Raw genomic sequence first — 14,955 nt, 5'->3', positions numbered from 1 at the left:
AAGCGTTTCTGATTTGTTTACGACATTTTCCATTAGTGTGATAAAAGAAACCAACGCCAAACCACTTAGATCAACTCAATAAGCAAATTAAAGCTTTCGATATCAAATTGAATGAAGGGGAATTAGCATTCATCTTCTATTATGAGGAGGAGCGGAGAACCTTTGATGGTTGATGTCGCAGCCCGCTTTATTTATTGACTGTTAAACTTTTCATTAGCCATTTCGTTTAATTCGCACACAATGGCGTGAGATTGAAGGGGGCACTGTGGCCCCTAGGAAAGCGGGAAAATAGGGAAAGCGGGGAAAATACCAACAATGGCTAGGGGAAAATGGCAGCGGAAATACGCAGCATCACAAACAAACAACCAGCGGCACTAAGTATAATGTATTTGTGCTGAAAGACAACCACAGTGGCAGCTTTATTGCCACAGTGTGTGTGTGGACGTATGGGTATTAGTGCCTGTGAGAGTGTGCGTGTGTGCGTGAATCAAAGATACAATCAGTGCGCAATTGTCTGCGTTGATGAGCAGCAGGATCTGGGAGTCGCCCATCCTCAAGCCGACCAATTCCCAAGCCATTGCCCATACAATATTTGCTCTGCTCTTCTCTTGGCTCTTTTTATGGCAAAAAATGCCCCGTAATCACAATGATAATCATCGCACGTCACCCAAATACCAAAAGAAACTTGACGAAAAACATATAATTCCTATTATTATTGGGCTGAATAAAGAGCTTTTCATGCCCGTCATGATTGAGGTCTTACTTAAAGCAGAAGAAAGGCAAAGCATTTAATAAATATCAGCATTTCTGCATTTATGTGCCTCAAAGTCAGAAGCACACATTCAGTGAAAATCAAATTTTGAGGAAAATTCCCAGTCAAAATGGAAAACTAATTAGCCATCCGTTTCAGGAAATTCATTTTAGGCAGATTTCAAATAAATCCCCCCCTGATGCAAATTAATTACGCATCACCTCGTTAAATATATCTATTTAGCTAAAGATGTGATAAATGTGGTGTAGAGAAAGTTCCTAACTATAACTAAAACATTTTATATTATTTTAATCAAAAGTAGTTTCATATGTTATTATTTTGTTATTTTTCAATCAATGGCATAATCTATGGCCTTTGGCGAGTTCGGATGCTGATTAAAACTGAATTTCTGTTGCAGTATAACTGAATTTATGAAAGCATGTGCATTTTGCTCTGCCCGAATCCAATTGAGCAGCATGTGATGCTGAATGTATAATATTGGCTAATCCATTGGTTATCAAACAGGAGGAGGCTCATTTGAATGAAATCACTAATTGGATTCGAAATCCTCCACGCTCATATGTGAACTCCCCACCCATAACATCGAATATGGACCGTGGATAACTAGTGCATAATAGGGAGCATATGCCATACCCCTTGGCAAGTTTCTAAACAATGTTTCGAGCTCAACTGGTTTTGTATAGCCCAACAGAACTTAACCTGCTTACCCGCTTCGTTGGGCCGCAAGTATTTTAAGCGCATTTTCTTGGTGTTCCCTTAAAGGCGACACTTTTGGTTTTTGGTTCGAGTGTGGGAGCTTGGGAAAATAGCAAACAACTAACAGCAGAATATACTCGCACTGCAATGTATTCTGTTTAATGCTCACACTGTGTGCATGTATTATTTGTGCTAAAAACGTCGGCGGGCTGACAGCGGGATGCCAGTCAGCCAGCGATGGCCCGCATAAGTATGCTACAAAAGTGTGTGTAGTCTGGAAGGATATCCTTAGTATATGCCAGCGAGCACACACACTAGCAGCCCAGCACAGACAGGACTTAAACAAGCGTTCGAGTAGTGCGACATATTACAACGCCCCCTGCTCCACCCATTTCCCCTCTATGGCAGTCCACAGACCTTTAAGCGGAACTGAAACCGAAGCTTTCATCCATTTAGATGGCAAATGTCGGTGAGAGATTTATATATATATTTTTGTGGAAAGTAATGGGCGGTTTTTGTAGCTTCCCACTGGAAAAAAAATAAAATAGCTTCACAAAGAGATATATTCAAGTACACTGTTCTTGAATTGAGAACATTGGTTCTTAAAAGCCGTGTAAGTACATTTTGGTAACAATGTTCTCAATATTAGGAAGAAATGGTTAGAACAGAAAAATTAAATTGAGTTTACTTCACAACTTTTTGATAAATAACCACTACTGACTGGAAAAATAGTTTATTTGTTGAGATATACAATGTAAGGACCGCCAATTAAACTTAATTCGAGTAAAATGAAAACATTTTCAACATCAAAAATATTTTTATATTTTTAAGAACATTTTCAACTCAGATGAGAACTTCAGAATTTTCTCTGTGTTGGTAAGCATTTCCACTTTTAATTTAAAATTAACTTTGCTTCAATTCTGAATATATATTCTCCCATTAAATGGTCCACTTTCTCATCCTCTATCCCTAGATCTTTATATATTCCATATATTATTTCCATTTGCAGCATTTCAGTGTTCCACCCTCAAAACCGCCTGATGACGCCACATTCAAGTGATTCTTTGAATGCCACAATATTTTATTTTTATTTTAAAGAAATGTGTCAATTTAATGGCTTTGCTTTATGGGCTTGGTGGATTTGAAAATGGGTGGTTGTCGGCCCACGCAAGAATGCATTTTACCACAGTTTTCTACATTTTGTTGATATTTCATTCTCTTTTTTGTGGTCATTGCTGCGGTAGATAAAAAACACAGTAAAATAGCATTTGTACTATGATGATGCAATTGCAATTGCATTGTTAATTTTGCAAAGTGCGGTTAACCGAGCGGACAAAATATGTTGGCAGCAATAAAATTAACCCGCTTTGTAAGGGTCAAAGTGGACCCGAAGACTGGTGTTCGGTGACTGACAAAAAGTGGTTTAAAAATTTATTTTAAATGTAATTGAAAATCTGAAAAAATTCCCTACATTGAGGGGGACTTACGCTGTTAATTTGTATACAATGAGCTGAAAAAATACAAGTACCGGGAAGGGCAACCGAAAAATATCGTGGGACTTTTCTCTTAATCGACCCTCTCACATTGCCCATTAACGGAATCATAAATTATTAACTAGGCCCGAAAATCTGCAGCTGGATAAATGCTCTCAGCCAGAAAAGTGCGCTCAAGCAGACAAGGGCCCCAAGTCGAGGGAGGCTTTCATCTGTACATACAATGAATATTATACATATATCACCATATATCCCCAAAAAAAAGCACAGCCACATACGACCCATGATGTTGATGATGATGATGGGCCCGATGACGATGCTGATAATGGAGCTTACAACTCAAAGCCAGGGCACAGTTATTTACATGAAAGTACATACAGAATCTCACATACAGTCAGCACATCCTGTTGTAACAATTTCACTAGTTCTATTTTGTTTTTCTTATTTTTTGCTTCTTTTCATATTGTTGGCAAGGACAGCTGACTCCGTATCGTTTCCATTGTTTTGCCAGGCGTAATCACAACAATGCCCAAATAATGGCGGAAATACATGGGAACTATCCTGTGCCAATATCCTGTCCAACAAAAACACAGTGTCGATAGCCCAAGTGAGTGTTTCTATGGCTACACAAATATGGCGAACATATCAAATCAACAGGATGTGCTACGTGATTTGGCAGTGCCGAAGATAAATACAAACAAGGGCCCATATATTGCCGCATAAACATGAAAACTTGAAATAAATATCATTGGGATAGCAATAAAATGAAACGAAATAAATTTTTAATGATTTTTTTATTCAAGGAAGGTAATAAAACCAGTCCTTTCATTTTTAAGCCAAGATCAGATTTTTCTTCCTTTTTAAACTTGTTTTTAATTTGTTATAAATGATATTTAGATAGATAAAATTAAATTAACACACAAATTAATGAAGCTCAAATCTTTTCTAATTACCTACATATATTTCGATTTAAGTTTAAACAATTGTTTTGTTATTAAACTCACCTTATTCCGCCCACATTGAGTATAATCCGATTTTCGCCATCCATGTTGCATGCAACAGTTGTGGCAACAGCAGCCGCATGCCAAACTAATTCTCTGATGGCCCGCCAGCAAATCGAACATAAACTTCGACACCCCTTGATTGGCTTTCACGGGCTGTAACCTTTAAATTTGACCAAAAGCTGCCGCACACATATGTTTCTACTAGATACTATCCACATATATACGGACACTCTGGCACTCGCGTTCCACGCGGCGTATGAGCAATCTTTCTTTCTAATTAGACTTGGGCGCAGGATGCACTTCCTCCTGCTCTTGGTCCTTGGTTCCTTAGAACTCGCAGCTGAGTTGGCTCTGCACACGCATTTGGTGGCTTTGGGTTTATGGTTTTAGCTCTGCATTTCTTCCCCTGCCATCCTTCTTTTTCACTTTTGGCCCTCGGCGTCTCGTTTGTCCTTTGACTGAAAATAAAATGGAAACAAAATGGATTCCAAGGATTTTAGTAGAGTTATATGCACACCGAGATTGGGTTAATATCTGTGCAGTAATGCGTTATGTGCCCTGAAGACACACGCTCATGCTTATATATAAAGTACATTATATGAGTATGCAAATGCTTGGGGCATAATCCCAGTTGCGCAAAAGTGCGCCAGCGTCGAAACTATTTTCCTTTGACAAACGCAAATTTAATTAGAGATTTTTAGCGGAAGGAATTTCTCAAGTACTTCGCCAAGCCAAGATCTTAGTTAAACTTTAATTGGAATTTTAGTTGGCAAGTGGTTGACATTCTTGTCATTTTAAAAAGTTTTGGCTAGAAAGATATTTTCAAATCTCTTGACTAAAAATTTTTATCAACCTGTCGGTTAGTAAGTTTAACATAATTAAATTGCAAAACTGTCCAAGCTTGAGTCAATTACTCTCCAACAAATTTTTTTTTTAATATTTAAATGATAAAAGTATGTATAATGTTAAAAGCTCAAATAAAAATGCTTACCTATTATTAATTTAATTAGGCTTATTACGATGTTCAAATCAGAACATTTTTAACTTCACATTTATCCTTAAAGAAATACGATAACAAAAAATCCAAATTTAAAATCTGGAACGGAAAAATAATAAACAAATACACATATTATATTAAAAGACAAGGCTCATCTTCTCCCTTTTTTACTATGTTTATGCTTGGGTTTCATGATTTCTTTAAACCGTAAAATAAAATTTGGACTTGTTTAAGTCAAAACATTTTTACTTTCCATTAATCAGTGAAGAAAATACGAAAACAAAATCTCTAAATTTAAGACCTTGAATAAAATACATATAACATTGAAAGAAGCAACTCATCGTTTCACTTTGTCAAATCAAATTGCGAGTTGAGGCAGCTAAAAAGCCCGAAATAAATAACGTATACGCCACGAAAAAGCCCCAGGAAATTTTCAAAATTACGAATGAAGCGAAAACACAATACAAAAAGAAAAGTGAAAGTGAAAGTTAACGTTCAAGGAAGCAGAGAAAATCGCTGTGCCTCATCACTGCGGCAGTTTTATGGCCCAATGATGTGGCCAGATATGGAGGAGACTTGCATTGGCATTTCCTATATATTATATATAAGGTTTTCCTTTTTTCGGTCGCTTTGGCTGAGTATGCAAATTTTTTACTTGGCCGCACTTTAGCAGCATTTGGGAAAGGACCAGGACTCGGGGGGAGTGAGGCGGGGCCATGTGTTCGCTGTCAAAATGACAAAATGTTGGTTAAGTAAGGCCAGAAAAGATGGGAAGGGAAAACTGAGAAGAGGTAGCGACAAGACCACTCCACCGATCAGCTGACTGACTGACTGACTGTCTGACTATATAAAAAGGACTCTCGACAGTCCTTCGCCTGCAGTCGGAATGAAATTCCGAGTGAGCAGCTGGGCCAGCATCAAGTGCGTCATCAATCTCGGCGGCGTTTAGAGAGACTTTCCATTCATTAAGTGGCTGCCGCCGCCGAGGATTGACAGGAGCAGGTCCTCATCGTTAAGTGCTTTCAGTTCGCGCTTTGTCTTTGGGCTTTGGCCTCCTCCTGCTCCATCAGCCATCCCCAAACCCCTACCCTTCCATCCTTAAATCCCCCCACTTCACGACTGCACCGCCTGTTAGTGGCACTTCTCAGTCCCCAGTCTCCGCCTCTAAGGACCAAGGATCCGCCGACTACCCCGAAATCAATCACTTGCTCAGTGAGGCCCAGCATGTTCGAGGATGGCTCCTATCAAGTCCTTTGCTCGTTTCCCTTGGAGTCTCATGCGCCAATGTGTGTTAAACTGAATAATAAGTTTTGGCCAATTTTGTGTTGTGATGGAAGCGATTTGTTCAACTGCCTTCGGGGATGTCAAATGTTGTTTGCCTGCCTGGGTATTGGCAAACAATCGACAAAGCTAAAGGATTTCCTGGTTAAATAATCAGCTTTTAATTTTAAAGAATAACTTTAAATGCCTTTCCAAAAGTATTTACATTTCTTTAATATATAATTTGGGTATTCCCAAACTGTTGACCAGTTGTCAAATTTTTCGAAAGTAAAAACATAAAATATTTTGTTCTTGACCTTTAAGGTCAAGTCAAAAATTATTAACAAACTAAGAAGAACTAAAAATATGCTTCCTACTTTGATTTTAAAATGAATAATGGCCAGAATTCGGTTGTAGGGGGAAGGGGTTAGAAAAAAGATTTGTTAAGTAGAAACGAAAAATTTGGAACGAAAAACATATTACATATAATTGTTAAGCCGAGTGGGGGAGGGTCTATACCCCGTGGATCCGCGTGGAAGACAACTCTGAAAATGAAGCTTGTATGGAGCAGCTGAGAAACAGCTGTCCAAATTCAACAATTCAGGATTTCTACAGTTTAGGGCATACCCCAAATAGTTTGTTATTGGCTTGGAGTGTTTAAATACGAACCATAGCTCATCTTAGAATGCGAATATTTTGGCAACTAAGTAATCTGCTATCTTATCTCGTCTTCTTAAAATATTATATTTGAAAAAATATTTACCCAAAGATTGGCTCTATAACCATTATTTTGTTAGAGTGTTTTGTTACATTATAAAAAAATATAATAAATTGCACACATCCGAACAATACCCCAAAGTCTTAAATAATTTTAATTATCTGTGAAAAATGCATTTTGGCTCTTGCAATCAATGTTTATCCCGCAAGTATAAATAAATGGCCTGAATAAATTGAAAGTCTGCATTACACGAAATACCAATTTTAATTGCATAAACGCCACGTCACTCATACGCCACATTAACCCCACTGGTTAAAGCAGAACCATCGAAAAATAAAAAAAATAACAATAAAAGACCAACTAAAATGGAGCAATGGAAACGGACACAGATAACGCTGACTTCGAGTTGAAATTCGAATCAGATTCCCGGTGTGGGTTAGTGCCACCGGGGGCAAAAAAAAGGAAAATCCGAAACAATGCAGCCCACAGGGCTATCGAAAAAAAGAGCAGAAAAGTCATACCGAGGCAAAAGGAAAAAGTTTGGCTGAAAACAAAACTACGGCGAAACTAAATAGAAAAAGTTTCGGGTCAAACAAAACGTTTCCCTTTCGCTGCAGCGGAATATGTGCAAATGAAGAGTCGAGCAAATGGCAACACACAGACCCATAAATCGAGTTGCGTTTTCCTTGCAAATTAGGACTGCAAGGGGCCGACGATGATGGCGAAAATCAATGGCCAGGAAGCGGGCTCCTTGGGCGTCGCGGGAAAACCACTGCGGACAAGGTCAGCCCGGCCATTGTCCAATTGTCCAGAGCGGAAACAAGCAGAGCCAAGAGCCAAAAATGGGGTAAATCTGAAGGGAAGTTGAAGGGTGTAAAGTTCTGCGAAGGACAGGGGACCCATTTCACAGTATTATATCGGGATAAGAACTTAAATACCCTTGCAAGGGAACAAGTAATGTAATGTAAGTCACAATTTCAATATCTTGTAGTCAATGTAAATAAATATTTTATTACACAGTTAAGTTAGTTTCTAACAAAAATTCCCATTTCAGTGTATACAATGCAAACTTATTGCTCGACTCGTAGTAAATGAGAGGAAAAACTCTATCTGACTTGTTTGCTCACAGGCAAAATTCTGCCAAATGACAAACCATCCAGCTTCAGTTTATTGTTTGTGACTGTCTGCCTTGAAATGCATTATTTATCAGTTTCAAACAAAAGTTCCTCAAGTAAAAATATTTTGAAAAAGTTTGCCAGCAAAAATAGACAAGCAAGAAAATCAAAGAAGACAATTGAGCTCAAGGCAAAAAATGCACTTTACTATTTAATCTATCTTTCAATAAAAAGGTATCCAATAAATACAGTATTTAATCGATAGATAGGAAAATCACACAACTTACTGAAAATTTGTACATAAGACTTCTTTCCAAATAGTCGCATTTTTCTGTGTACATAAAATCGGTTCAAGGACTGGCTGAGAACAATAAAAGACAGCCTCAGTAATCCGATGTGGGAGCAAAAAGAGCATTGGCCCATGATAAAAGCCAGGAATCCATAATTCGTTTGTCTGACCAACTCCACAACATCCTGGAAAGGACAAAGGGAAGGACCCAACGTAATCGCAAAATCATTGGCCGAGGCAAAAAGCAACTCAGCAAATGGGGCGCCTAAGTAGATGTACGGGGAAAATCGTGAAAAATCGAATTATGAATACGCCGAGACAGGGGCGGCGAAAAGGGGGTGGCAACGTCATGCAGCGCATTCGAAATCATTGGCCTGTGCCGAATGGGATTATCCTTAGTATGTTTTGTTGTGCTGCTTGCTTTTAGCCCGAAAATATGATTACTATTTGGCAGCAGCTCCCACTTTATGGCTCCTCCAAGACCACGCCCCCGAACGGGAAGAGGGGCGTGGGCGTGGCGACTTCCTGGGAATCCCCTCCCCCTGTCAGGCGTTAAATAATAGACCATAAGAAATTGAATTGTAATTTATGCCATTTATTTTTGCCCCCAGGCAAGCCGTTTCTTATGCATATGAAATACGGTTGACAGATGCATAAATAATTACAGCAGCAAAGCAATGAAAGAAGTCTTCTGATATATTTAGAGATTCCATTCTTTTTATATAACAAAAAACATTTGTATAACCAAAGTTTTTATGAAAATGTATATATATGTGCATAAAGGTCCATTAAAATTGAATAAAAAGAAATAATAATACATTTTTTGAGGTGATTGTTCATATTTAATAGCTATAACCAATGGACATTTTTTATGTTGGACAGCTATACATCATTTTTCAAAATTATCCCAATGATTGCTTCAACAAATCAAAAAATAAAGCAGATTTTTTGCAAATATTTGCAATAATAAATAAAAAAAAAAATACATACTAAAATAAAAAATATTTTTTCAATAAATACGATTCTTGAGAACCAACAATCATAATTAATAACTTATTTAAACAAAAAATGCAAAAATCATTTATCAAAAATATACAAACCCTCTTTAAGCTACTCACAATGACAAATGTTTGAATTGAAGAACACTTTTCGTAGCAATTTCTCTCATGAAAATTCAGTTGTAAAACATTTTTGCCCAGGCCACTCATCGAAAAATACTTTGAAAAAAAACTAGGAAAACGAAATCATAGCATTAAGATTTATTATCGACATCCGCAGCAGCTGTCAGCACAGAGTGGGATTTATGTTTTCCTTTTGATTTCCCTCCCGTTGCCCAGCGTTACGTTGCTATTTTTCTGTGGAAAACCATCGCATCAGTCAACTCTCATTGGCAGTTATGCCCCGTCTCCACTTGGCACTGTTTTCATTTTTGCACAACTTTTGAATATCTCTTCAACTGCCTGGGAGTTCTTCAACATGCACCTACATACTATACACGAATAACTTATTTTAGTGCACGCTTTTCCCGGAAAATCCTCTCCTCAGTGATTCCTAGTTTGAATGCAAACGTAGAACTAGAAAATTTTCCCTTTTTTGATGTTTGACATGCAGAAATATTTGAACTAAGCCAGCCAAAGTGGAAGGGCGCTGTCTGAGGGACTATTTTCTTTTCATTCTCCGTTGCCGGCACAGCACTTATGATATATAATAGAGCACGGACCTGCACATAAATAATGTGAATGTTGCAATATGCACAGATACGCGTCCACTTCAACCGCCCTGTTTATGTATGGCAAGTATGTGCCACTGGAATATTGAAAAATATTTCATTACATTCCCATCGGATATCGCAATTTGCTCGGCTGGCAAAAGCTTTGCTTTGCTTAGTTTTCGCCTCTGTTTCTGGTGCGGCGAATGTCCCTGCTGGCCTTTAATTAAAAGCAAACATGTTTGCCTGCAAACCCAAGGCAAACACACCCACCCACCCATGGCAGTACATTTTATTTGCCATAAAGTAAATGTTTTACAGACTTAAATTACATTTTGGCAGGGACTTTCCCAGACCATTTCTCCACCTGATGGAGCCACGTGTGTTTGCATCACGTGTTCAGATTTCAGGTTAAATTATTTGCTTTCTGTCGAAACTCATGTATTGGATTTTGTTAAATTGTTTACACAAAAAGCCTTGTTTTGCTAGTGTGTTTCATGTAAAACACACGTTTTATGGCTTAGACAAACATTGAAATTCGGAATAAACCACAGAGCTTGATTGAAACTGGGGTAATTCCATGTCAAGGCTCAATTGATTGTTAGAGCAATTAGCAGAGCACAATTATGCCAATTTCAATTCCTGTTTAATTGTGCAAGAAAAGTTATGGCTTAGAGTAATAGTTAATTAGTCATATTTCTTAGTCACCTGCATGAAACGATTTTTACGATTTTTACGTAACTCCCCCAGAAATGATCTGCGAAATGATTGCTGCTTGTCAATTGCTATCAGCCCTATCATTTCCCGACATATTTTCTATAACTACTCGTGCAAATAGCATTCGAAACCTAAGAATTCTTATCGAGACGACATTAAGTCATGCGGAATGGCAATCAGACCGCCAAAGACACCGATGAGATCACGAGCACATGACAAATGGAGTCGAAGTTGGATGCGTGAAAACGCATTTCTCTCGGGGCGACAAGGAGTCCACATACTTAAGAAGAACTCGGTTATGTGGTGACGTCAATGGCGGGCTGTTTAATTAAATTTTCAAAGTATTTTTCATGCTCTTAATTGTGTCAACGTCAGTGCCAGGGAATCCGAGGGAGGGGTGAGTGGGAAAAATGCAGCAAGGCCGGCGATGTCATTAAGCGCAGCTTCCGCAGGAACGTGGGAAAAGGAGTGGGTTGAGCCCCGGAAAGTAGGCTACACAAGTCAGTAGGTCACAGACATGAAAGCACCAGCTGTTGTCGATGACAGGCCCCCAGCTCCTTTTTCGATGCCCGAGGGGTCGAGGTCCTAGTTCCCATTCCCATTCCCCACCCACATGAAAAGGGGAGTCCCCCAGTTGACGGCCGCCAGTCCCCGCAGGCAGCCAAAGGAAACATTTTTCTAGCCACTCTTCCCAGGCATTTTCTCGGAATTTCACTGCAAATGCTTTTGGGCGCATTTTCTCAACCACTTTCGATGGAAAAACTTTACCTTTAGTGGCATTTTTCAAAAACCTGTTGTCCAATATCTTGAGTTTATGCCGTCAGCTAAAATCAAGGCGCACCGAACTTTTTCATTTAGGCAACTTTATCCCGTTTTTATCAATAAAGGGATTGAAAGTTTTTGCGGCTTGGACCATACTTCAAAATTTTATTTTGGCATACATTAATTGGCAAAACTTACTTTTTTGAGCCAAAGTTACTTTCCAATTAGGTAATAAATTAAAAAGTGAATATAAAAAAACAAAGCTAAGGTTAAAAGTTTATATTTTAATAAAAATTAAGAATTACAGACTGTTTGGCAAAGGCAAAAAGTATAATCGAGGTAAGCATAATATTATCAGTTTTAATTAAGGTAGCGAATGATTTTTGCATTTTTCCATCAAAGCAAATGTTTGCATTGCCATTATTTCATGCTGTGAATAAAATAAGAGCAAAACTTAATGGATAGAGTGAGTGACATCGAGCACGACGTGAGTTGAAAAGTTAATGGAGTTTGTCAATAATCATTAAATTAATATTCGCAGTGAAATCTGAAAAATTGGAAATCAAAATGGAACACCAAAGGTTGGGGATTTTAAAAATTAAAGAGTAAAATATTTCATATACTATCGATTAAATATTGGATTTCTAGATCTATTTTTGGGTCAAAAACCTCAGTTAGCACTTTGCATGAACTCAAAAGCAATGCAACCCCTTTTCAGCTTTCCCTGCAATTAGAATTTCATTTGTTTGCGAGTCATTTTCCAATTTAAACATAAATAATTCATATTGTGTATACGCCCCGTTTGCCGTAGACCAACACTTCAGCTGGCACACCAGAGGCGAAAAAGAGAAAGGGCGAAAGAAAAGGCAAATGGCAGTTCGATAAAGCAAAATTACACGCCAGTGACGACAATGACAATTGCGAAATTATAAAGCAGGCGAAAAGCCATTAAAGGACATCGCATTCCCAGTCGTTGGCGAAACGAGTCCTCAAATCCCCATTGTCCGCTGCATTAAGCTCACGACGTGCTATAATCTGAACAATTGTAGTTTATGCCTTAATTTTTGTTTGCGTACATGTTTTATGGCCAAATCCCATCCGGCTCGTCCCCGCATTTCGCCACCCCCCTCTGTCGCCTTAATTACTTTTCTCGTGTCTGCTCCACTCTCTCGTGGCTGTCTCCTGCTTTGTTTTATATCCTTTTTCAGTAATTTACTCTACCCGTTTGGATGCCAGTGACGTCTGTTTTACACAGCAAGAAGTAGGTTATTCTATAAAATTGTATCTAAATATTGTTTTGGTATCTCAGATTAGAGTAAAATATTTGGGCCAGTTTAAAGTTATACTTTTGAGAAATATTGTCCAACTCGACTTGAATTTATATAATTTTTTTTGCAACTTTTAGGCAATTTGGTATATTATCTGAACTGTTATAAATATAATTTATTTATTTAAATATTTAGCTCTAAACAAATTACTTTTAAGCCGACTAGGTATAAACATTTGTTCAAAATGAATTTAAGTAAAACACTCGAAAGTGAAATCCGTCAGTCTTTTGGAATTAAAATTATTTTTGTACCAAGCCTTGGATAAGATATTATTTTCTGAGCAGGTCAACGCTTGATTTGTATTATAAATTCTTAGCCGTTTTCAAAATAATACATTTAATAAGGTTTTCCATAAAAAATAAATATATTTAAATCGTATTAATTAAATAAGAGTTTATCAATTTCATATCTGTAAGCACAGCACATATTTATTGGAAATCAGATTTATAACTATTCCATCAAACTTTATAAAAAACATTCGTTTCAACCAAGAAAGTTTATATTTCCTAAAATATCATTAGTTTTTTAACGTGTATAATTGCAACCAATACTATGCGTGTTTGTTTATCTGCGAGTGTGGGTAAACTGGTAGTTAAGTAGTGAATGCTTTTCATCTCTGTTCTTGGCAGCGCCTCATAACTCAATTACAAAGCATAAAGGATTTTCATTGCTCGCACGCATCTCGCATAAAGACGAAAACCTTGATGAATGTGAGGAAAGTTAACTGGCAATTCTTGGCGGCTTTTTACAGCTTTCTTCGCCGACACTTGCTACTACTATTTTGTGTTTATGTTTATTGGTCTTGGTGTCTGCCGGCATGGGCCACATAAAATGTCACCAAAGTTGACAGTAAACAAAAAAGTTTTCGGCTCTGCAAAAGTGTCTCGCAAATGTATCGTGGGCATTGGGCCAATCTGAAAAGACCATAAATTAAACCTTTTTGCCGCTGGCCAACACCGAAAAACTACAATAAAAAGTGAAAATAAAACTGAACAGAGAAAGGGCGAATTCCCCAACAGAGACCTAAAGCCAAAAAAAATATTTTAAATTTAGGTGGGCCAAATAAAATAGGCTCTTTTCAAACGATGTGTAAAATAAAATCATTAAATTTGTTTGCTGTATGTATCTCCAAACATATTACCCCTTCCTTATGCTTTTTTATTCCAAATATGTAAATCACTTTCCATTTTTGTATCAATACCCATAAATTTATTTAATCTCTTAATTCGTACCAGCAAACATGTTGTAGTTTCATAAATGTTGTGCCAATTTCAACCTGCCATAACTAGCGCACCACAGATGCCATTACTATAGATTATCTCCGCATGGAAAGTTGGGCTCATCGGAGACCAAAATAAATTGAAGTCGGCACAAAGGGCCACCTACATTTTGGCTGATTTATTTTATGGCTCCCAGGGTAGTGGGAAAAACACAAACAGCAGCCACTAAAAGAATTCCAAGGGATGACATTAAAGGTCGGAGCCGGAAAACAAAGGCGACAGTACACAAAAAAGATTTGAAGCCCTGTAAAAAACCCAAAACAAACTTGAAAACTTACCTATAACAAGTCTGTGTCCGTTTTTTTAATCCTTTAGGCAAACTTTCGACTTAAATCAGAGGCGACAGCAGATTGGTGACTTTTTATCGTATTCTTTCGGAAATACTTTTGGCCGCACTTTAACACTTGGCAAGACGGGGAACCTGTTAGTCCTTCCAAGGACCCTGTCTCACAGCCACTCACTCACACTCCCACACCCACAGACGCGGCACTAACATATTGGCACATTCTCAGCATTCCACAGATCCTTCCGTCTATCCGTTTGCCCATCCGGGCGATAGCCGTTCGATTGGTGCCACACTAACCAGTGACCATTGGCCATTAACCATTAACCAGGTCCGATCCGAGGCTTTTCCAGCAGGTTCTTGCCGCACGCACGTCCACAAGCGAACTAAAACCGAAACCAATACGGAAAATTGAACGCAGCGCGCAGCCTGCCAAAAGGACATGCCGTACTACTATCCGTAGTACGCCGCGTGGGCTCCTTGCCTTCGGGCCCTCGGGTTCTACGAGTTCGGGGAGCCTTCGCGCGAAGAGG

At 38.3% G+C, this 14,955-nt stretch overlaps 1 protein-coding gene across 4 annotated transcripts in view; it reads right to left on the bottom strand.

Moving 5' to 3' along the window:
* LOC119548754 (potassium voltage-gated channel protein Shaw) overlaps positions 1–14,808 on the bottom strand; it is a 48,731-nt gene extending 33,923 nt beyond the window's left edge. For all 4 annotated transcript variants that reach the window (XM_037856275.1, XM_037856276.1, XM_037856277.1 and 1 more), the window contains exons 1-2: positions 14,418–14,808; positions 3,966–4,423 (exon numbers count right to left, since the gene is read on the bottom strand). In XM_037856275.1, coding sequence (XP_037712203.1) covers positions 3,966–4,009 — 44 coding nt within the window. In that variant the 5' untranslated portion in view covers positions 4,010–4,423; positions 14,418–14,808. The remainder of the gene's footprint in view (positions 1–3,965; positions 4,424–14,417) is intronic.
* Between the last annotated feature and the right edge of the window lie 147 nt (positions 14,809–14,955).

This window comes from Drosophila subpulchrella, chromosome 2L (genome assembly GCF_014743375.2).
Source record: "Drosophila subpulchrella strain 33 F10 #4 breed RU33 chromosome 2L, RU_Dsub_v1.1 Primary Assembly, whole genome shotgun sequence".
In the NCBI taxonomy this organism is placed as follows: Eukaryota; Metazoa; Arthropoda; class Insecta; order Diptera; family Drosophilidae; genus Drosophila; species Drosophila subpulchrella.
The sequence above is the reverse complement of the archived record's forward strand: the minus strand, read 5'-3'. Positions and strand labels throughout refer to the sequence as shown.